The following is a 25,479-nucleotide window of genomic DNA, read 5'->3' on the forward strand; positions in this document are numbered from 1 at the left end:
ATGCCTCCACCTTCGATAATTGTACGAATATTATAATAAATCAAACGCAGAAATAATCCTTAGAATGTGATCTTTAATAACCAATATTCACTTTCCCACATAATCAGCAGCCAGTTGGATACATTTCTGCCAACGATGAACGAGTTTTCTGCAGTAATCAAGGAAGAAGTCGACGCTCTGTTTCCACAACCACAGTCTCACAGTTCTTTCAGGGTCTTCATCGGAAGCATAATAATGTCCCCGCAGATCGTCTTTCTTTATCGGGAAAAGATGGAAGTCAGACGGTGATAAATTTGGACAGTATGGAGGATGCCGTACGGTGTGGAATTCAGTTCCTGAAGTTGTGCCGAGGTGGCACTTGAAGGGTGTGATTTGGCATTGTCGTGCTGCAGGAAACATTTCCCTTTTCCTATCGAACCCTTGTTACCCATGATACGACATTCGTCCTGAATCAATCTGTCAACATTCCGCTTGTGAAACCCTATGGTTGCTGTCACAGGACGTCCAACTCTTTGTTTGTCGCTCAGGTAAGATATTCCAGCCTCAACATCTTTAAACTTACTCGTCCAATGATGCACAGCACTCACACCAACACAATCACCATAAACAGCTTTCATTCTCTGATGAATCTCCTCTGGGGTGACATCTCCTGCTATTAAGAATTCAATGACTGCACGCTGTTTAAATCGCATTGACCAACCGTCTGCGCAGGGTTCCATACTTTACACTGTAACGACACAACTGTTCAATGCTAAGGCTTCCCGCCAGCTGGACCTGTAGAGAAGAGGCTACGGAACAAGCCAGTACCTGCCGCATATCAATGCTGCCAACTATTGAAGAATTAAGAAGGTCGAGGCATTATTTGTCAGGCATTACTCGTACATACGTAATAGATCTGGCGAATAACCACTCTAAAGTACTGGACAGCGGGTATTTATAATTCCATCATATACAGGGTCCACTTACATTAACGTGACCACCGTCTATGTTTGACGTCAACGTACAACAATCATTCACAAACTACAGACAGCAGCTGGTATCGCAAGCAATGGAGGGTATACAAAGCGTGTCGGCGAGCATAGAAAAACAATGCTATCATTGTTGCAATGCGCAAAGTGAGCATTATCATTAAAGTTAAAATCTTCAGGCTTGTTAGGCAGCGTCATATTTCTTTCTAAAGGAAATATGACGCAGCCTAACAACGCAGAAGATTTTAAGCTTAGTGACAACGGCCACGAAAGCCTGCAGAGTAATGTAGCATGAATATTGTCTTTAGGGCGAAAGGTGGAAGCATTTCCTAAACGGCTAAGTCTGTAAACTTTTTGCTTGCCGCCGTACTTGAAGTATACCATGAGTAGCAAAATGGCCCTATCAAAAACTGCCGCCGAAACAGCTGTGGAACTCTGGGGCGAGCGACGGCTGCGGAGATGTGAACGGGCGGATAGACTGCAGCTGTTGAGAACCTGATGGCCCAGATGAACCAAGGGGATACCAACAATGGCTTCTGGACGACAGTTCAGCGAACGTTGCTACGTTTGAGTCTCTTTTGCAGGCGTCTGGTACAGACACTCACGCTGACTGCAGTTTATCGGCGACGAAGGATGGAATATGCGCGCCAATAAAGGAACTGCACATCCACTGAGCGGCGACAGGCGGCCTTTTCAGATGAATCACCTCGGACAGATTGCCGTCGGCGTGTACGGCCCTGTAACCATTGTCGAAAAAGTCCAGGCTGGGAGGGGGGGGGGGGGGGGGGGAAGTGTTATGGTCTGGTCAACGTTTACGTGGCATTTCTTAGGTGATCACGTCATTGTAGAAGACACAATAGATCAACACAAGCATGCATCTATCCTTGGGGACCATGTCAACCGCCACATGCCGACTGTTTTTGCCTCGGTACGATGGCACCTTGAAACGGTACAGTAGTTTCCGCTCTATAAGCAGCAGGTTTCGCTGCTCGCTCGCACCGGGAAATAGAAACAGAGGCGGCTCCGCAGCCAATTTTATTACACGACGCGGCCGTCCGCTGGTGCAACAGAACCCATGTGGACGGGTGGAAAGAAATGTGTCAGGCTTCATAATACGTATTTATATGTGTCGTGTATTATGCATTTCTTGTGCGTGAATGTGAATCTGCACATGAACTTTCCTAATCCTCCTCACACCTTTCCGTAAAGCGTGGCCAAATCTTTGTTGGGAAGTAGTTCTGTAGTATTAGTGCCAGCCTTACTCCTGGGTAGGGGATCAGAGAGACAGCACAGGCAGGTAAAAGTCAAAGAATTTCCAAGATTTGGGGTGGAGAGGTTGGTCACGGCCAAGTGGTTCGACCACCCCCTCCACCGGGACCCACGAAGACCTCCGGGTGCCCGCCATATTCTTGGAGGTGTTACAGAAGACGGGTAAGTGAGCAGACGTGCCCTCAGTGCGTCTGTCTCAATGTTCACGCATGGAAGAGAGGTATTTGAATGTTTGTACGAATTCTTTTATTTCCAGCTTCGGATTGTGTAAGGAAATGAATGTGCTCGTTTAATTCCGCAAATTTGACCCCCTGTGTTAATGTATCTGGTCCCCAGTTTGCCCGTTATCCTCCTCACATAGTGAGTGTCATATGTAAAATATTGGGAGACTTTGGTGGTATACATTTGGCCAACGCAATTCCGTCTTATCCGTAGAAATGGACGTGCAGATTAGTATATAATATACCCGAGCTATAAGTTGTAAAATTGTAATATCTGTAAACTGAAACAATTGCTGCAATCGCTGTAAAGTCGAGTGATAATGTTTAAAATAAATAGGTAAAAAACTTTCTTCAATCTTTAACATACCTTAAAATCACAAAGAAGTCAAGTTAAAGGAATTTATTTAAAATAAAAGCTATAGAATGCAGGGACCCACACATCAGCCCTCCAGCCCCTTGCCTAGTATCGTACAAAATAGGGCACGCTCTCTAGGTAGTGCTCTCAAGCTCCCCTCCCCAGTTATCCGTTGCGCAATTTTCATTCAGGGCTTGACGACATCAACTTTCATCTGGCGTCCCTAGGCAAGGAGGTTAGACGGTAAACTTTCAACCTACCGACAGGACAATGCAAAGTACCACACAACTTGTGGTGTCCGTGTTGTTCGAAGAGCACCAGGATAGGTTTCCCGTACTTCTCTGGCCACCAAACTTCCTTGATTTAAACCCGTTCTAGAATCTGTGGGACCACCTCAACCGCGTTGTTCAGGCCATGGATCCTCAACCGACAAAAATAGCGTAGATGGGCCTCGCACTGGAGTCGGTATGGCTCCACCTCACTGACTCCTACTGCACGCTCGCTCTGTAAAATGTCTTATTCATGCTTTTGACAGGTGGTCACATTAATGTGACTGGACCGTGTACTATTACACGCTCAGCCGTTAGTGGTTAAGCCGTAGGTCCGGACCGTGCTGTCGAACGTCAAACGTTGAGCGTGCTGAGTTCAACGTGCTGCTAAACGCTCAGAAATGATGCGACTTGAGCATACGGTACTTGGGCCCCAACGTGGTATACGCGATCACAACGCACTCCAGCGGCAGTTGCGGGATGTTTCTAGTTCGTAAATCACACTACTTACTAAAGGGGCGAGCGTAAAATTCCCACGTCAGCTCTATTAAAACGCACATTTCCTCCATTGTCCATAAGCTAGTCACGTTGTTCTACATGTAATATACACAAACTACAATATCCATGTACATGTTTTAATACGAAAAGGAAACTACCATGTCCAATCAGTAAGGACAAAGGCTTATAAAAGTTCCATTACAAACAACGCGATACAAATTTCCAATAGTTCTCCACATAAAAAAAAACATTATTTCATCATTCCCACATTTTAGTAAAACCCCAAAGTTATTCTTACTTGATCACTGTTCCTACCCAGTAGCAGAATCTTTTTACATGTAAATTACAAACGTATGGCGATATTTTCCTCCTTTTTCTTTTACAAATGGCGCAAGCTGTCCTGTAGGTTAAGCCACTCGAACAAACTCACTCCTCAAAAAAAGGTGAATTTATATTTACGTAATATCAAATAGTATAGTATATACTTGTATTAAACTAATAATAAAGCATCAGAACCTATTAACAACGTGAAAGTTAGGAAGAAAAGACTTTGACGTGGCGAGACGCGAACCACAGCCGTCACACGTATGTACTTTAGAATTAGTAACTCTGCTTACTACGTTTTTTTTTACGTTTTGTTCGGTATTGTTCGTTGCATTTGGTCTAGGCGGACGTCACAAAACATCCGTGCAAGTTGATTCCTTTACTCAGTTTCTTTATTACAGAGGGTGAGCAGGCCGGTGACCGAACACGCTGAGCTACCGTGCCGGCTAGCTAAACCCACGACAGCCGTTTGGTAGCCAATTCTAGCATGTTAAACCTTGCTAAAAGCTTTAATCGTAGTTATGTTACTAATTGAAATTTAATTATAACAAACTGTACCAAGAACAATGCGCTTTTGGTGGATCCTCAGTGTGTCGTTGCTTTCAAATGGTATACCGGTACTCTCTTAATACGCAAGTTACAATAATTATTCTGCCAAGAATATGAGGTTCCTCATTATTTTATTGGAACGTATCACATAGTTAACAAAGGGTTTTGAAGGGATTCTCAATTATCTGGTGCTCAGAAAGGCATATATCGTATAGGCTTGAAATGAATCCCAATATGGCTCCTCAGAACTCTGTGCTGAAGGGAGATGGCCTGCAAGTGACGTAGGTGGCGTTGTGCCATCTGATTGGTCAACGCTCAGACGCACGCTCAGAATATCTTAAATGCTGGATATTGCTCTGTACGTTCGGAAAGACTCGCGAACGTGCTATTCCACGCTCTGACGTTAGAAACTCGCCACGCTCAACGTTCGTATGCTCGGTCCGTTTGCCGACGGTTTTAGCATGAGCAATAGCGAACTTTTCACAGTCTCTTGGGACACAGCAAATTTTACTTCTACAGGGTGTAACCAAAAGATATGGCCAAACTTTCAGACAATATTCTTCACACAAAGAGGAATAAAATGTGTTACGTGGAGATGGGTCAGGGAACGCTTTATTTCCACGCTAGAGGTCATTTTCCATGTCTCTTCATTATAACAATAAATGTCGGACTCCTGTAGCTGAGTGGTCAGCGCGACAGAATTTCAATTCTATGAACCCGGGTTCGATTCCCAGCTGGTTCGGGGAGTTTCTACGCTTAGGGACTGGGTGTTGTGTTGTTCTAATCAGCATCATTTCATCTCCATCCACGCGCAAGTCGCCGAAGTGGCGTCAAATGGAAAGACATCACACAGAAACAGAATGTACCAACATTACATGAAACGTTTTCTTACGTCCAATGTTCAAAATACCCTCTTCTTTACGTTTTATTACAGTCCACAGCAAGTTTTAATTCTTAGTTTCACCGCTAGTGTTGTTACTGAAAGTGAACGAAGGTAATGTTGCGTTGGCGTACGGCTAATTTCATTGCTCCAATAACTTCAAGCAGGTAACATCAACTGTTTAGTGTTAAACACGCACTCTGTTTCCAGTACAGTGCAATGGAATGTACTAAGATGCAAACGTAGGAGATGCTCATTTGTTGTGCGGATTAACAGATGTCAATGGCCGTGGCACCCAACGTTTGTATAGGAAGAGCTGTCTATAACGACGGTGCCCCGACAGCGAGACGTTCGAAGCAACTGATCGATCGTCCTCTTACGGAGCACGGGGTGTTTAAGCCCAAGCTGGAGGGGGAACTTCTTCCTGCAGCTAATGGGAACACTTCTGCAAATGGTTCATTCAGCTATGTGTCAACCCTCACTTTAATACAAATGTGCCGTCAAAGCATGTGATTTTGTTCCAAATTAGATTATCAATGTTTTAAAGAGTTGTATAAGAGAACCACTTGTATGAATATCAAGAGCTCAGATGGAAACCCAGTTATTAGCAAAGAAGGGAATGCAGAAAGGTGGAAGGAGTATATAGAGGGTCTATATAAGGGCGATGTACTTGAGGACAATATTATGGTATGGAAGAGGATGTAGATGAAGATGAAATGGGAGATACGACACTACGTGAAGAGTTTGACAGAGCACTGAAAGACCTGAGTCGAAACAAGACCCCCGGAGTAGACAACATTCCATTGGAACTACTGACGGCCTTGGGAGAGCCAGTCCTGACAAAACTCTACAGTCTGGTGAGCAAGATGTATGAGACAGGCGAAATACCCCAGACTTCAAGAAGAATATTATAATTCCAATCCCAAAGAAAGCAGGTGTTGGCAGATGTGAAAATTACAGAACTATAAGTTTATTAAGTCACAGCTGCAAAATACTGACGCGAATTCTTTACAGTCGAATGGAAAAACTAGTAGAAGCCGACCTCGGGGAAGATCAGTTTGGATTCCGTAGAAATGTTGGAACACGTGAGGCAATACTGTCCTTACGACTTGTCTTAGAAGCTAGATTAAGGAAAGGTAAACCTACGTTTCTAGCATTTGTAGAGTTAGAGAAAGCTTTTGACAATGTTGATTGGAATACTCTCTTTCAAATTCTGAAGGAAGCAGCGGTAAAATACAGGGAGCGAAAGGCTATTTACAATTTGTACAGAAACCAGATGGCAGTTATAAGAGTCGAGGGACATGAACGGGAAGCAGTTGTTGGGAAGGGAGTAAGACAGGGTTGTAGCCTCTCCCCGATGTTATTCAATCTGTATAGTGAGCAAGCAGTAAAGGAAACAAAAGAAAAATTCGGGGTAGGTATTAAAATCCATGGAGAAGAAATAAAAACTTTGAGGTTCGCCGATGACATCGTAATTCTGTCAGAGACAGCAAAGGACTTGGAAGAGCAGTTGAATGGAATGGATAGTGTCTTGAAAGGAGGGTATAAGACGAACACCAACAAAAGCAAAACGAGGATAATGGAATGCAGTCGAATTAAGTCGGGTGCTGCTGAGGGAATTAGATTAGGAAATGACACACTTAAAGTAGTAAAGGAGTTTTGCTATTTGGGGAACAAAATAACTGATGATGGTCGAAGTAGAGAGGATATAAAATGTAGACTGGCAATGGGAAGGAAAGCGTTTCTGAAGAAGAGAAATTTGTAAACATCGAGTATAGATTTAAGTGTCAGGAAGTCATTTCTGAAAGTATTAGCATGGAGTGTAGGCATGTATGGAAGTGAAACATGGACGATAAATAGTTTGGACAAGAAGAGAATAGAAGCTTTCGAAATGTGGTGCTACAGAAGAATGCTGAAGATTAGACGGGTAGATCACATAACTAATGAGGAAGTATTGAATAGGATTGGGGAGAAGAGAAGTTTGTGGCACAACTTGACCAGAAGAAGGGATCGGTTGGTATGACATGTTCTGAGGCATCAAGGGATCACCAATTTAGTATTATAGGGCAGCGTGGAGGGTAAAAATCGTAGAGGGAGATCAAGAGATGACTGCTCTAAGCAGATTCAGAAGGATGTAGGTTGTAGTAGGTACTGGGAGATGAAGGAGCTTACACAAGATAGTGTAGCATGGAGAGCTGCATCAAGCCAGTCTCAGGACTGAAGACCACAACAACAACAAAGAGTTGTATAAATAAACCTCTAACAGGGAAATAAACCGTCTCTGGCCCTTGTCCATACACAACATTATCTTCCTCTACGTGTGAGGAATGTGTCCGGAGAGTTCTTCCATATCTTTTTGTTACACAGTGTATGCCTGGAACGGCCTTGCCGCAGAGGTAACACCGGTTCCCGTCAGATCACCGAAGTTAAGCGGTCTGACGAGCGCTGTTAGCAAGCGGGATGCATTCAGCATTTGTCGGGCAAACTGAGAAGCTACTTGATTGAAAAGTAACAGCTCCGGTCTCGTAAAATGACATACGGCCGGGAGAGCGATGTGCGGACTATATGCCCCTCGATATCCGCGTCCAGTGACTTCTGTGCGCTGAAGATGACACGGCGGCCGGTCGGCACCGTTGGGCCTTCATGGGCTGTTCAGGCGGAGTTTAGTTTAGCTGTATGTCTCGAGGTGACTCACCATCCACGATATGACCTGCGTTCTGTCTGCTGGGAAATTTTCGATTCAGTCCAAACCTGATTAGATGTTCCCTTAGGATGAATTTTATTTATGAAACGTTGATGTGTACAGGGTCGAATAGTCTATGATCCCAACAGAGAACAACTGTGTGTCTCGCAAGAGGAAAAACTTAACACCACTGCTTCATGGCACAGTCGTTGAGTCTCCAAGGTACCTGTGTCATCAAATTATACAATGAATTGCAGAAAAACGTCGAATATTCTAAATTAATTTTCTTTATCACTTGATGCCTAGTTCCGAGCCTATGTTCATTATCAAATCATCCTAAAAACAGGAACCAAATAGTAAGTTCTTTGTACACTTCAAAACAGTTCCACGGTACAAAGATGACTGATGACAGTTGGTACATACCACTAAGCTATGCGACAACATCCATTACGACAAACACACGAGTATTCATTCCAGTTATACAAAAAAGTTGTAAACTAGCGCAAGGCTGTGCTTCATTCACCGAACTGAGATAGCGCAGTGTGGAAGGCAAGGAGTGCGCCATCTAGCAGAAGCTTTATCTATTTTCTTTTTTTCTCTGTTTTTCAGTTTTTTTATAAAATGATTAACCCCCACCCGATAAAAATCATTACAAAAAAACATATTACAAATACAAGAAAAAAATTTTACAGGATGATATTTAAGTTAAAAATTGTAATGGAAGCAGAATGCTGTCTATCAGTGTCAGATTAATGGAGATGTTGTCCGAAAGATCGTTCTTCGAACGATAGTAATAGGGTAGACATCGACAGCGGAATGCTCCGTAATTCGAAAATACGTTGCATACCATGATTCCAGTCAATCGCTGAGTCACTAGTAACATACAGTTCTGTAACAGCCAACCAGCAAGCTCCCCCATAGTTATCAATAAATTTGAGCTAGGAAAGGACCTAGTTCTGGAGCGTGTCCAGTGTTAAATGTAATAGGAATCCATTCAGGACCTGATCCACTGTTCGTTCTGAAAAATGCTTCTTACGGTACTGGTGATGGTTATTTCAGTATCTTTCTTTCCTGTCTACCTGGATAGGTGAATGGGTGTCGGGGGTGGTCGGTGGGTTTCGTGTTAGGAGAGGGGGGGGGGGGGAGGGAGGAATAAAATACTAGAATGGTTACATTCTAACATTTTTAAATGCTTAACTTTTTTTTACTTTGGCTTCAGTTTCAGCATCGCACTGATTTATGGAGAAAGCGCACGAATTAATTTAAACGATCGCACAGCAATATTGCGAGAGACCGATGCTTGTGTGTGTGTGTGTGTGTGTGTGTGTGTGTGTGTGTGTCAGTGAGTGGTAAAACTACACCCAATGCTAGCTGAGCCCTTTCACACGTCAGCTTCCCTACGAGGTATCTCGTGGAGGGGCAAGGTACATGTGCTAATCTCTGCCAACATCCGATCTAGAGGAACGTGTCCCCATGAATCTTAGATTACTATGTGACTGTACACTGTTTGCGCATTGGATAACATCCCTACTAAATCACTGTGGCCATAACACATATGCTTGTGGCTGAGATAGCCCGTCATCAATATTTGTGAAAATTAAACTTCTACTTATTAAATGATATCAGGTAAAAATGTAATTTACTAACGCTGATACAAGGGAAATGATAATTGAAAACGCATTGACACTGGATACATTTTAAACTTGAATAAGAAAAGGAATAAAGGACAAAAAGGATAACATTTGGTTCGCCCCCAGCGTTCTATCGCTGGAAAATTCCGTCATTTCACTGAAGGTAATTGACATAACATAGAATTCCACTTGAATATACAAAAGTGGACAATCACAGCTGTATAATACAAACAAAGTAAGAGCGAAAATAAAACAGGGAGAAAATCAGAGTGGGCTAGATCTGACGGACTGAAAGGTTGTTACGAAACATGATTATAAGATTGCGAGTTGTATTAACCTTATTTGACAATGTGAATGACTACCTGAACAACTACCTAGTGAGCCGGCCGGGGTGGCCGAGCGGCTCTAGGCGCTACAGTCTGGAACCGCGCGACCGCTACGGTCGCAGGTTCGAATCCTGCCTCAGGCATGGATGTGTGTGATGTCCTTAGGTTAGTGAGGTTTAAGTAAGATCTAGGAAACTGATGACCTCAGAAATTAAGTGCCATAGTGCTCAGAGCCATTTAAACCATTTGAACTACCTACTGAAAGAAGAGTGTGGAAGGTTGTTTTAGTGATCCCCCTGTCTCTAGGACGTCTCAGATAATCCGACGACGAGCTGTTTGCCTGCTTGTCCTAACCGAACTGGCAGAATGTTATGCAGTATTTCTGCCATCCCGCTGCAACCTTACCAGACACTCGCGTCATGTTCGTGTCAGCAGAGCTGATGTACACCATACCTCATCGACTCAACGGCGCAAAACGGCCAAAACGCAGAGCTTCGAACGCAGTGCAAGTGCGGCGCTGGTTCCAGACGAAGCGGAGTAAAGCAGACAGTAACCTGAACGGAGACTGAACCATGAGTTTCCCCTCGAATTTCCTTTAACTTTCTTCCGAAACTTCGTTGAGACGCTCTCTCACTGCTGCTGCAGTCACTCACAGGGCATGGTTCGAACGTCTGTTCAATGACAGAATTACTAAACTTTTCCCTCCAGCAAGTTTATAAAATCTGTGCCGGCTACTCCACAGACTAGGGCACGTAGAACAAGAGCTGAAACTTTGTTCTCACGCGCTACGGAATTTCATGAGCGCGCCAAAACAGGTGAGTAAGAAGTAAATGGAAAATCTTGACTGTGGTTCTCAAGAATGTTTCGAAAGATGTTATCGGATCCTCCAGAAACCCACTTCCCTGGCTTGCAGTAACAGTTCCAGCCATAGGGCTGGGATACTCCAGACTACCGTACCCTGCTGGCCTCCGAGGATTGGTATTGACCACCACAAAGGGTATGAAACTTCCTGGCAGATTAAAACTGTGTGCCGGACCGAGACCTGCCGAGTGAGCTACCCAAGCACGACTCACGGCCCGTCCTCACAACTTCATTTCCCACCAGAATTTCTTTCGTCTCCTATCTTCCAAACTTGACAGAAGTTCTCCTGGAAGTTTCATATCAGCGCACACTCCCCTAGGCCGCTGCTAAGCCATGTCTCCGCAATGACCTCTCTTCCAGGAGTGCTAATCTTGCAAATTTCGCAGGACAACTTCTGTGAAGCTTGGAAGGCAGGAGACGAGGTACTGGAGGAAGTTAAGCTGTGAGGACGGGGCTTGAGTCGTGCTTGGTTGGCTCCGCTGGTAGAGCATATGCTCACAAAAGGCAAAGTTCCAGAATTCGAGAATCAACCCGGCACACAGTTTTAATCTACCAGGAAGTTTCATATCATTGCACACTTCACTGCAGAGTGAACATTTTATGTTGACCACAATGAGCTTCCATGTTCGGCATAGCAATGGACACTGAAGGACTTTCCAAGACGCTTCCGAGCTGAGCCTCATCGCGTATTTGTCTCACCAAAGCAGAGTTCAGGTGAAACTTCCTGGCAGATTAAAACTGTGTTCCGTACCGAGACTCGAACTAGGGACCTTTGCCTTTCGCGGGAAAGTGCTCTACCAACTGAGCTACCCAAGCACGACTCACGCCCCGGCCTCACAGCTTTACTTCTGCCAGAATCTCGTCTCCTACCTACCAAACTTTACAGAAGCTCTCCTGAGAACCTTGCAGAACTAGCATTCCTGAAAGAAAGGATGTTGCGGAGACATGGTTTAGCCTTTCTTTCAGGAGTGCTAGTTCTGCAAGGTTCGCAGGAGAGCGTCTGTAAAGTTTGGAAGTTAGGAGACGAGGTACTGGCAGAAATAAAGCTGTGAGGACGGGGCTTGAGTCGTGCTTGGGTAACTCAGTTGGTAGAGTACTTGCCAGCGATAGGCAGAGGTCCCGAGTTCGAGTCTCGGTCCGGAACACAGTTTTAATCTTCCAGGAAGTTTCATATCAGCGCACACTCCGCTGCAGAGTAAAAATTTCATACCAGAGTTCAGGTGCTACTAAAAAGTAGGTAATGAATGCAGTAAGTTTGATTGTTTACTGAGAAAGAAAAGCAAGCATTCGTTAATCTAAGTCGCCAGTATGTTCATCCTGTGGTCATTCGCGTTGATATATCGAGTGATGTAAGAAATAAAAAGAAAATCAGACTGTCCGATGATCTAGTACTTAAAAGTAAAATGAGAGATGGCTGCAGAGAATAGTCTGTTGCCTCCTAATATGAGGTCTTCCGAATGCGATCGCAGTGCCTCAAACGTTCTTCCACCCCACTTGGTGCTATAATACAACTCCATGTGTAAGTCAGTAAAAACTGAAGTAAAGCATACGGGCCGGCCTGAGTGGCCGAGCGGTTCTAGGCGCTATAGTCTGGAACCACGCGACCGGTACGGTCGAAGGTTCGAATCCTGCCTCGGGCACGGATGTGTGTGATGTCCATAGGTTAGTTAGGTTTAAGTAGTTCTAAGTTCTAGGGGACTGATGACCTCAGAAGTTAAGTCCCATAGTGCTCAGAGCCATTTTAAAGCATACGGGGCAGACAACAAAGCCAGTCAACAGAGCAGCTGCGACGACGTCAGCAGATGTTTCTGTGGAAACTCCGTACTCCATTGTCGAGAAAGTATAAATGAAAGACGGCGGCTCGTATCCCAGCGACAGTCCAGGCCATCACCGTCCAGAGCAGGGAGGTTGTCGCCCCAGCGGAGCTTACGACCCGAGGAGCCACCTCTTGCCAACGATGACTCCGCCAGAACAGGGGACAGGTGAGACGGCGTCCGGCCGTCGTCGCCGTCTGCTGACTCGCGTCGTCGAGGCGGTCCGAGAGATGCGCAGCTCGCGCGGATGCTCCGCCAAGCAGATCCTCGACCGCCTCAACAGCGAGTCCCCGGAGAAGGATGAAGTGAGTCGGTGGATCCGGGGGAAGCGAGATGTGGCAGTGAGATACTCTGTAGAGCAGTTGCTGAGTGTTGATCTGTCGACAGGTGGATAAGGCCCGGCTATTGATGGCCCTGAAGAGAGGCATCAAGACGGGCACCCTGGTTTGCCGAGCCGGGCGCTACCGGCTGAAGGCAGACGAGCTGGCCTGCAGGAGGCGACGCAGGAGCTGTCGCAGGCGTCGCCGCAGCTGCCGGAGACGACGCCGCCGCAGCTGTCGCAGGCGTCGCCGCAGCTGCCGGAGGCGACGCCGTCGCAGCTGTCGCAGGCGCCGCCGCAGCTGCAGGCGCAGGAGGCGCAGGTACGTTGGTGGAGACTCGACGACGTAACGATTTTGGGGCGCAACCTCTCGTCAGAATTTGTGAGCGTCGACATTCGGCAGGTCGTGCAGGCGCCGCCGCCGTCGCCGTCCCATCTGCTGCCCGCCCTGCTGCCCTCCCAGGAGGAGGAGGCGCAGCAGGAGGCGGCGGCGCTGCGCCAGTGAAGACGACTGGTCGGAGGCGGCGTCGCTGGCGAGCAAGACGGCGGTCGGCGGCGCGGCGAAAGCCGGGGGCGGCCAGGACGCCGGCGGGCTGGTGCAGAAGGCGCAGGCGGACTAGCCGCGGACCCTGGCAGTCGCAGTTCACCACCCACTCACTGCGTGTTCAAATTCGTCCAGCTCAATAAACCTTTCAACCCGATAATTCGAGTTCTCATTTAATTAACGTTCCTGGTACTCACTATGCTGTATGTAATTAAAATTCTTTTAGAAGATATGGAACATTCAGAAATAAGCATGGACATTCAGAAATAAGCGTGGAAGGTATCACACAGTTAAGATACTGAGCAGTAAACAGAAGAAAAACAGAAAAAGAAGCTGAAAACTCTTTTAACATAGAGAAATGACATAACCTAAATACGACAAGAAGTGAAGCATTAGATGAGGCAATAAGTTCTAGATTTCAGCATCTGCAGTTTCTTTCTGATATGAGGTGGGAGTGGTTATAATGGCTCTGAGCACTATGGGACTTTGAAAAAATGGTATATAATTCGTATTTTGAGATGTGGCAGTAGTATGGACTTTTGAAAAAAAAAATGGTATATAATTCGTATTTTGAGATGTGGCAGTAGTATGGCCTCTAAGCACTATGGGACTTTACTGGACTTTACTTTGACTTCTGAGCAGGATTCGAACCTGCGACCGTAGCAGTCGCGCGGTTTCAGTCTGTAGCGCCCAGAACCGCTCGGCCACCTCGGCCGGCGGAGTGGTATGCACCAAAACAAGGTCCAGTAAAAACGCTGTAAAATGCTCCGTAAGAGATCAGAACATGTACACCTTCCCTACTGAGAAACGAATCTGATCTACTAAAGTTAAAAGTACGGCATGAATGGCTGGGCGACCCCAGAAAGTAGGTCTTGCCCACAGATCGGACATGAGTTGGCAGAGGAATTACTATGTGCAAGCCGACAGACCACTCAAGTCGGTACGCTCTACCCTTCGACGACCAACAGCAGTGATCAGGTAGAGTACGTTACCTTACAAATACAGTCTTTACCGCCGTAGTGTGTTCCATCCCAACTGCGACGTGTCCCTGTTCTCTGATGGACTGAGGAATCCCCGAGCCGGCCGTAGTGGCCGTGCGGTTCTAGGCGCTTCAGTCTGGAACCGCGCGACCGCTACGGTCGCACGTTCGAATCCTGCCGCAGGCATGGATGTGTGTGATGTCCTTAGGTTAGGTTTGAGTAGTTCCAAGTTCTAGGGGACTGATGACCTCAGAAGTTATGTCCTATAGTACTCAGAGCCATTCACTCGTGGAGATGTGCTGTTCGTGTCTTGGAACGCCATCCCACAAAGCAGAACTGTATCCGTTACAGTTGCGTGGAAACTGTCGAGGCATTATCAGAGATCGCAGAAAAGCTAGTTCGATCTCTTACTAGTTCAACCGATTTACTACCTCTTCTGTTTGGGGTAGCCGATCTCTTACTAATTTAACCGATTTACTTCCTCTTCTGTTTGGAGTAGCCTACGTCGGATTTCTGGAAACACAGTACATCTCCCGATTCCTCGTCTGACTGTAGGGAACGTTGTTATTTTGGACCCTGCCGATATTTCCAACACCTTAGGATGATACGTTTCAGACATGTTTCAGAAATCATCTCCGCCCATTATCATTCCTACCTGGGAAACGAGCGGAGGTGGCTCGGGAGATATCTTTCCCCTCTCAGGATGGCGAATGCCAGAATACCCTTTTTACTATAAGGGAGCTCGAACATTCTCTCACCTTCTTACGATTCTCCGCTCTAGGACGTTATGATATTCACATATGGTGTCAGCCGTGGCACGTCTAGGATATTCTACGGCCCTATTTTTGCCTTTCACGGCATGCCATACTGGGCTTATCTTTCAGCAAGATAATGCCCGGCCATACGCCGCTAGATTTTCTAATGCCTGTTCTCGTATTTGTCAAACCCAGCCTTGGCCAGCAAGGTCGCCGCATCTCTCCCCAACTGATTACGTTTGGCGTATTACGAGCTCAGACCTCCACCAAATATTCACGGAATAAAGACTAGGGCAACGAGCTAGCCAACACGCCGGATCTCCACGACTAATCCATTGCCCATTAAATGTCAGTGTGAGATGTCGGACATTTCGGAGAAAGTGGGGAGGCACTCCATCACGCATGAAGTACATTTTCAGCGGTTGTCGGAGTGGTACGTTCTCTAGCAGGACAATCCAGGGACAATAATGGAGAGCTATGTCCCCAGTTGTTTAGTTTTCTGCATGCACTTTAGAGCCCATGTTTACTGGACATTTTGTTTCGTTTTGATACTCTGCAAGCCAACTTACGGTATGTGGCAGAAGCTACTTTAAGCACCTCTCCATGATGCACAAAGCCTCTCTTGTAGCGTCTGGCACTGGAACTTGTTGAGCACCTCCGTAACGCTCTCGCGCTGAATACACGATAACTTAATGAGAAACGTACTTCTTCATTGTATATTATCCGACTCTTCTATGAATGCAACCTGATACGAATATCACACTATCTGAGCAATGCTCAACAACTGTCAGAACAAGTAAGTCATGGACTCACGTATGATTTACACTAAAGTGCCGATGAAACTGTTATAGGTATGCGCATTCAAATACAGAGATATGTAAACAGGCGCAATACGGCCCCTCGGTCGGCAACGCCTATATCGCCTATATAAGACAACGTGTCTGGCGCAGTTGTTAGATCGGATACTGTTGCAGATCGGATACTGTTGCGACGCTGTTGTTAGATCGGATACTGTTGCTACAATCGCGGGTTATCAACACTGAAGTGAGTTTGAACGTAGTGTTGTAGTCGGCGAACGAGCGATGGGACACGGCATCTCCGAGGTAGCGATGAACCAGGAATTTTCCCGTACAGCTATTTAACGATTGCACCGTGAATACCAGGAAACCGGCAAAACATCAAAACTCTGACATCGCTGAGGCCGAAAAATGATCCTGCAAGAATGGGACCAACGACGACTGCAAAGAATAGTTCGACGTGACAGAAGTGCAACTATTCCGCAAATTGCTGCAGGTTTCAATGCTGGGCTATCAGCAGATGTCAACGTGCGAACGATTCAACGAAACATCATCAATATGGGCTTTCGGAGCTGAAGGCTCACTCGTGTACACTTGATAGCTGCACCACACGAAGCTTTGCGCCTCGCCTGGACCTGTGAACACCGACATTGGACTGTTGATGACTGGAAAAGTGTTGCATGGTTGGACGACTCTCGTTTCAAATTGTAACGTGCGGATGGATGTGTAGGAGATGGAGAAAACCTCATGAATGCATGGACACTGCATGACAGCAGGAGACTGTTCCAGCTGATGGATGCTATGTAATGATGTGGGCCGTGTGCAGCTGAGTCGTGTGGGACCTCTGATACATCTAGATACGACACGTACGTAAGTATCCTGTCTGATCACCTGCATCTATTCATGTCCATTGTGCATTCCGACGGATTTTCACAATTACTGCAGGGCAATGCGACCCCACACATGTCCAGAATTGCTACAGAGTAGCTCCAGGAACACTCTTCTGAGTTTAAACATATCCGTTTGCCACAAAAATCCCCAGACATGAACATCATTTAACGTATCTGGGATGCCTTGCAAAGTGCTGTTCAGAAGAGCTCTACACCCGCTCGTAGTCTCATGAATTAATGGACAGTCCTGCAGGATGCATGGTGTCACTTCCCTCCAGCACTGCTTCGTACATTAATCGAGTCCATGTCACGTCGTGTTGTGGCACTTCTGCGTGCTCTGGGGGCCCTACACGATATTGGGCAGGTGTACCAGTTTCTTTGGCTCTTCAGTGTACATTTCCTTGAGGTTCTCCTGATGAATGTTCAGCCTGGCTGCTCCTAGCTAATTTACAGTAGTTACTGTTACCAGTAGTTCGTCGCCAATAGTGTAATCGATCTCAGATAAATCTCTCTTTTTTTTCAATTTATGTGCAATACGTCACCCTTAAAGTGTCTGTTCAAACGAATCCGGACCCGTAACTGACTACTGTATGTCATGAGAGGTGGATCCGCCGGTATAAAAGAAGGCTGAGAGCATTGCCAGTTGAAAAGCAGTAACAGCAGATTACGGTTCGGTCACGAAAGCACAGTAACTTCGAACGTGAACTAGTCACTGGATGTCACCTGAGTTGCAAATCCATCAGACACATTCCAGCGCTTGCAGTCGACTGCTGATGATGTGACTGTGAAATGGAAACACAAAGGAACAATCACAGCTGAATAAAGAACAGGTAGACCTCATGTGCTGATGGACAGAGACCGTGTATGAGGTCGTTGACTAAGGTATTTTTATTGCTAGCGCACTCGAGTAGATGTAACTTCGATAGATTGCTCAAGCGCTGCCTGCGATTCTATTCGAAAATTCTTACCTGAATGATGTCGCCGGATAACGCATATATATATGCTCCTATAATAAATTTTTCTAGCACTGCCCAGTGCATTTCTGGCCACTAGGTTTTGTTATGTATGAAAAACAACTGATTTTTCTGACGATAATCGGCACGACTATAGATACGAGAAATTAGTAAAAAGTTTAAATTCAGATGAATGACTGTCAAAAGTTACTTTTATAAGAAATATTATTATCGAAAGATATTTTTGAAAACATTTACATGGGACTTTGATACAACAATAGTACAAAAAGCAGTTGTAGCAATTAACATATGCGAGCGGCAATAAAGAACAAAAATATTTTTGCTTTTACCTTATACTACATCGCTCAAGCACCGCCATCGTTCTCCACGACCTGACCCAACCGCCCGACCGCGAGCTACTTCTACTACTGCTTCCGACACTGCTGTCTGCGGTTCTATTGTAGTATGCATATCGCAGGCAGCGCGTGAGCAATCCATCGAAGTTACATCTGCTCGAGTGCGCTAGCAACAAATTCCTTAGTCATGGACCTCTTACAACCGTTGTACACTGAGAAAATTGATCGCAAAAAAAAAGTGTGGTGTAACAGATTCTCATAGATTACGTTTCGGTAGTCAGCGCGGAGCGGCGCTTGAGGTGGTGAAAGAGCGACGCAACTGGACAGTGGATGATTGGAAATGAATGGTTTGGAGTGATGAACCACGTTATACCCTGTGACAACCAAATGGAAGGATTGGGTTCGCGAATGTGTGGCGAACTTTGCCTCCCATTACGTATAGTGCCAACAATAACGTACAGAGGAAGTGATGTTACAGAGTGAGGGTGTCTTTTTGGTGATAGGTTGTATCCCTTCATTTCCCTTAAGAAAACCCTAAGTGCGGAACGACGTAAACTCATTTTACAAAATTGTATGAGTGCGAAGGTCGTCATGTTATAGAATGTGTGTTTTATTAGACCTAACGAAGCAGTAATAAGCGCATGTGTTTTCGTAAACAAACTGTACGGTCTGCTCGTGAGATATAGCCGTAGCTGCCGTTTGAGTGCCCTGTAGCAGCAAATCACGCTTGGAATTACGTTCTGTCTGATGCGCCAGTTCGTGTCTGCGCATGCACCAGTCACAATGTAAATCAAGTCTGGCGTGAGTGTGAGGACGGTTTCAGAGTGCGGTGGTTCCGACTGCTGGCGTAAGTGGGACGCTGCATGACGTCGCGGGCGAGCTCCAAAGACAGAAGAAAGAAACGTTCTATAATTTGCTTTCAATTTAACAAACATCCAAGTGGTATTCAAGCAAACCTTGGTACTGGGGAGCACATACAATGTGGTTCGCATTATAGCGACTGTCTTATTCTACAATCACTCATTCGTCTAAGGAGCTTCAAGACTCATGCGACAAAGCGGGTCAGAATGTCTTGCATGATACATGTTTACATTACGATACCACCGACGGTAGTACTTCGCGACCTTTCTCCTGGGGTATCATTTTGACTACTAAGCACTGACGACATCATTTATTCACTCAAACGCCTGTTCAATTGCTCTCACGTGGCTTAAGTCTGTTCCAGAACTTTCTTCACTAGACGTCTGTGTACTGGGAGTCGAATCCCCGTACTTCCAAAGGAGGACTACAGAGGCTTATTCCGAATAAAATTCAGTCTAAGGAGATCAATACTGTCTCATGTGCGTCTGGAAATAAATAGAGCAAAAGTACACTGTTACTACAGTTATCCACTTTTACTCGGGATATTGGTCACTGTTGACAGGTTCAAAGCAAAGTTTCAAAGTATGAAATAGCGAAATACGTCTCAGACGTCTAAAAACTGGAAAGTCTGCTGGTATATGCCTACCCACATTCTCACAATCGAAAAGTCTGAAGGAGCAATAGGTCTAATAATTATGAGTAAATCTGAAGGTACAATAGATCTAATAAGTAACAGCGACAAGAATAAGAGAGGATGGATAAAATTAATAATGAATCATAGAGTTTACGAGTATTTGTATTTAGGATACGGCGAATACGTCTGGATGAACTAGAAAATAAATGAACAAAGGGGTAAAACTCAGAGAGAGAAGAGTGCGATCAGTGCGTAGCACCACATTTCATTCGCGTCAGTGAGACATGAAATTTTAATGCGAAAAGTCATTCAGAAAGTGAGAATTTCTCGACCAGTAACGGAGATACGCATCAGTTGGAGACATAAATCTGTATGCGATTCTGTCTTGATCATACCCTGTTGTTATTATTATTATTAGTGCTACGACTATCTATAATTCCCGTTTAACGACTTAACTTATTTTCAGGGTCTTCTTTTTCTGCTTGCTTCTTATTTCTCCCCAAAATCCTCTTAGATATTCAATGTATTTCTTCTCCTTCTCTTCTACTCGCTTCTTTTCTGTTTTCTTCTCTTTGGACGTTTACTGTTATATCTGTTTTATGAGTTTTTTCCCTGCATTTCCTTCCTGCCTAGCACATCGCCTGTGGAGATGTTTCGTTCTTGAGATACTCCTCGAATTCCTTTGCCCATTTGATTTTCAGTGTATTAGTCAACACTCTGTTAAAAATCTTCTTGATCAGTCTGTCTTCGTTCTTCCCGTATATGTGTCAGTGGAACTTGGACCGTCCTTTCCCTGATGGTGTTTGTAATCGTCTCTGTCTGTTCGTACAGTTCTTTTTTCGGTCTCTTTGTCCAGACCCCTTCCTTCCGAACCAGCTCATAGGTCTATTTAAGTTTCTCCCTCTCTTGTTTTTAGTTTAACTTTCGTTCTCTCCTTGACTGTTGTTGCTTCTGAAACGTAAAAAGACCTCTGGCAATGCATTGCAGTGTCTTAATTTCGCATTCATGGAGGTACTTCTTTTGCTGCAGTGAGTCCACAGAAGTCTCTATGCTTTTTGTAGTTCAGTCCTATTTTTGGTATTATCTATCCCAAGTAACTGAAAATTTCCATTTGTGTTTGTGTTTGTGTTAAAATATGGGTGCTCTCTCCCAGCTCCTATCCAACTTGTACGTCTGTTTGTATCGAGGTTATGAAGTGGGCTATCAGTTGAAAATTCATCATACTGTTTCTCATTAATTCCTTCCAACCTGGGATGTATTGCTTGCGGCAGTCTTGGGACTGCCGTATTTACACCACTTATCATATAGCTCCAACAAGCCTCTCACAGTTAACTTTTTATTTTTTGTTTGAAAAAAGTCATCGAAGCCACTAGTCCATTTTTTTAGGAAATACATCCAACTTTGTTTTTGTGAAGTTCCACCTAGATCGTGGATCGTGGGCGTGATGATACGAATGAAGTATTTGTCCCTGTGTGAGAAGAATTGTAATACCAAGCGTAGATCGGGATTATACGCCTGTCTGCTTGCTGCTGACACAAAAGTTCCTCTATTCTTTGAACCAAAAACACCAAATATAAGTTATTGGCTTCAACCCAACTCATCATTTGTGTCATACTTACAATAAGTATGGGGCCTGTTAAAATCTCCAAGATACTTGGCAGGATGATGTGGAGGCCAGGAGATAATGGAATGTTTGTTTGTGTCAGTTACTGTTAGTTCGTCAAGTTTTAGTGTAACTTTGTGGATGTCATTGAGATTCGATAAAGGGCTTAGACATGCATTCTTAACTGACGATCGTACGTAAGTTTCAATTCCGTAAGTACTACTAGGTAAAAACCAGGAATTTTTCTCTGATTTATTTTCATTTTCAGCACTAGTTTTCTGAATAGTGACAAACTTGTTGTTATATTTTGATCAAATATGGTGCTAGACTTGACATTTTATTTACGCCTTCAATATTGATTTGACAGATCCAGATAACAGGTCCATTGTTAGTGTTCTCTCCTACCTTCTCGCACAAATTCTCTCACGTTCACGGCTGCCGGCATCCTCATTCTGAATATGTCTCACTGTAATACGTCTTTGTTGTTCTACTTTTCATGAACTAACATAATCTCTGCATTTTTTCTACTGCACGTACCATTGTTTTCTATTATTTCTGTAATAATTATTTCTAAGTGTAGCAGCATCCTTATAAAAATGCACATATATTTGAAAAGTCGTGTCGTTATGAAACTAATGTAAAACACGTACAATGAGTAAGACTGGCTGGATGTAAGACACGACCTGAAGGTCCTAATCTTGTCATAATCAATAAACTGATCAATAAAATGAGACACATTATTTAAACTAACTGTATTTCTAGCTTTACGTTTCATCCTGGAAATTATGTAAAGAGACAGCTACTTGAGCGCTTTTATCTGATAAGCCGTACCACTGTCTCAAAAAATAACGTGCACAGATTACAAATAAGTAGAGCACTCTCATTTATCACAACGAGTGCAGACAAAGATATACTTATTCTAGCAATGGATGTCATGCAGCAGCGTAAGAAGAAGGAGAACAAAATGTTTTTCACTGGAAAATTCATAACGGAGCGCGCGCCCCTGAGATATTTCGAGGCAGCTGCTAGTTCCATATCCGCCGCACATATACGTGACCAAAAGATATATCGAACGAGTCTCAAAATAAAGTAAAAGGTTTTGCTGCTCTTAAATATGTCCAGACACTGGTAACACTGGTTAATGCTTCTAGAGAAGGAAGTAATCAGTCACCGTAAAAGTTAACACGTGTAGCACTTCCGCTGCAACTGGTTAGTCAGGCGTTTCTCCGCAAGATTCTTGACAGCGGAATATAGCAACCTTCACGGATCACTAGATTAAATTTGAGCCTTAAGTCTCTGCTAACCCTGCGCACGCGAGACATGGAAGGACGTCTTCCCATCACAGTCAAGGCTAATCGTCGGTACAGGATATTTACGACTGATTACCTGAGAAGTCGTCTATGTCACGTAACACGTATAAAGTTTTAGAATAAAAATTTGTATAACTATCTTATTGAGGTAAGTGGTAACCTAGCGAATATTCAAGTTCGTGTGTAAAATTTATGGGTCTGAAGACATTCTGTCGAAGTTTCGTAAATACGAAGGCTATTCGGAAAGTAAGGGACGATCGGTTGTGAAATGCACCCACAGTGGAAATCCCATGAAATTTTGCACACACCTGTTGCGGCAGGGTATCTAGTATGTACGTAGATAGCGTCACGTCGTTCTTCTCAGTTCTAAATGCACAGTGATGATGATGATGATTGGTTTGTGGGCCGCTCAACTGCGTGGTCATTAGCACCCGTACAAAGCTCCAATTTTTTCAGAGTCCAATTCTTTTTACAGTCCAATCTAGCCACTGTCACAAATGATGATGATGATGATGATGATGATGATGATGATAATGATGATGAAGACAATACAAACACCAAGTTCCTGGACAGAGAAAATCCCCTGCCCGACGGGGAATCGAACCAGGGACCCCGTGATTCAAGAGGCAGTAACGCAAGCCACTAGATCACAAGCTGCGGACGAGTGTATTGTGAGAGTGTATCCCGAAAATTATGGCTGCCTGCTGAGGGTCTTCGTCTGATTTCATGCAACACCAACACAGTGTGTAAGGTGTCAGGCAAATCCAACATCTTCCATGAAAACCCTGACATCATAAGCAAATCCAGTAGTATGTCACATGACTCCGAATAAAGCGAGACATTAAATTAACCAAAGTAATTCGAGTAACGAGTGAGCAAATGGAATACCACAGACTAACAGAAGAATGCCTAAATGCATGTCATACCTTACCAGCGTGAGACAGACGCAGTTCCGAGGGGAGAAACGAGAACAGAAGCCGAGAGCAGAACCGTGTTAAGCTGGAAGGCCCTACGATAAGGGACAGACACCCACGTCTCCAGCTAACCGCTATGACCACCCCCAGCCATGTTAAAAGCTAGAGCCCTCCAGAAAAACAGTACAGATCTTACGATAACACAAAAAGGGCCACACAACCCACAAGTTTTAGCGTGAGACTTTTTTCGCGTCTCTGTTACGTCAGGACCACCTCCCAGCCCATGTTAAAAGATAGCGCCCTCCAGAAGAACAGTATAGATCTTACGATAACACTAAAAGAACCACACCAGCTGCAAGTTTTAGCGTGAGACTTTTTCGCGTCTGTGTTACGTTGCAATCTTTAAAAACATTGCCCCACCACGAAAAGTATAACGTTTCTCATTGGATGGACAGAATTTTTGTAGGCGGAGCTTAAGGTTAACATTGAGACCCTGATTGGTCAGATGAAAACACAGCCAGATAGTTCTTTTAAACCAACTTCAGTAAATTGTAGTAAGGAGAAGTTAGGACAGGAATTAGCTCCGAGACGGCGAGCTACATGGCTGCTGCGCCGGCCGCCACCCCCCTGACGAACATCGACAAGGTAATGAACGCACGCGATGCCGCATAACAGCGCATAAAGCTTCACTCAGAACTGCAGAAGTCTCATCTGTTACACCTCCTTTTTGCGCAATACTAGTGTCGATCGTCAATTAAAGCTCATGGTGTTCACATTTGCCACTTGAAGTAAAAATCTGAAACGCGATGATTTTTGTGTTATATAGTTATTGAGAAGCCACATCAGCCACTGTAATTTACAAGTTAGATAGGTAATTAAAGATAATTGAGGGTCACTGTAGACCATTTTGATAGTTTTCTCTTTTGTGAAACTTAATATAAACCTAGATTATTGTACAACTTGGAAACCCACTTAGGGAATATTCGTTCACATTTTTTATCATCCTGTATTAAAACATTTCCTTATATTAATAGAGCAATTTATAAATAATGTTTTGTGAGTAGAATAAATTTCCAATGGTAAACGTAACTGCTTTTTCGACGTTATTTTACCAGCTAACTAAAAATAAGAAAGCCTAGAACCCCTTCCACTAAATATAGTTAGTATTAAGATTCTTTTTACAGGGAGTGTAGTGGAGCTGACGTGAAATCATTAAGTATTTGGTTATTCATCGCTAGTCTCACTGAACTCTTCTGAACTCGACATGTTATGTGTGGTCTGGCGTCTCCTTACTAGCAACAGGTCCCAGGTTCAAACTAGCCAATTCCCTAAAAAACACGCTCAGAGCGTGGTTGCGCGAAAGGGGTAGGGAGACACGACTTAGAACAACAGACACAACAACAGACACCACGCAGAATGTTAGAAGTGTAACTGTCAAGAATTTCCTCCTTCATGACAGTCCTCGGCCGCAAACTGCAGGGTGTAGTGGGGATTTTTCCATAGCGTTTCCGACGGGAAGTATTTGGTCACCCACCTTACAGCCCGGACTTGGCTCCGTTTAATTTAAATCTCTGCTTGTTTGAACCTCTGGCTACGAAGTCAATATTTTGGTGCAGACAACGAGCTGCAGTCCAGGGCAGAAAATTTTCGTAAAGTAGAGGAGGTCACCATCTACGACTAGGGTATTGGAAAGTTAGTACAATGCTACAAACGCTGTCTAAGTTTAAGCGGCGCCTATGTAGAGAAGTAGCTGGAAGGTGAAGGTAACTGTTATAAATAAACCAACTTGCATTTTGACTATGGTTCCCGTTTCGTGACAGATCGTACCTTACTTTTCGAGCAGCCTTCGTAGGTCATTCACAAAATCACGAAGATATTAAGACCATGTAAGTGCGGGATAGTGTCGGAAGTTCCA

At 44.5% G+C, this 25,479-nt stretch overlaps 1 protein-coding gene across 1 annotated transcript; it reads left to right on the forward strand.

Moving 5' to 3' along the window:
- The first annotated feature begins 12,710 nt into the window (after positions 1-12,710).
- Positions 12,711-13,671, forward strand: LOC126336129 (luc7-like protein 3). Its single transcript, XM_049999619.1, has 3 exons — positions 12,711-12,953; positions 13,036-13,289; positions 13,371-13,671. The coding sequence occupies exons 1-3, from the start codon at positions 12,792-12,794 to the stop codon at positions 13,585-13,587; spliced, it is 633 nt and encodes a 210-aa protein (XP_049855576.1). The 5' UTR covers positions 12,711-12,791; the 3' UTR covers positions 13,588-13,671.
- Positions 13,672-25,479: the final 11,808 nt, after the last annotated feature.

Source organism: Schistocerca gregaria, chromosome 2, assembly GCF_023897955.1.
Source record: "Schistocerca gregaria isolate iqSchGreg1 chromosome 2, iqSchGreg1.2, whole genome shotgun sequence".
Lineage (NCBI taxonomy): Eukaryota > Metazoa > Arthropoda > Insecta > Orthoptera > Acrididae > Schistocerca > Schistocerca gregaria.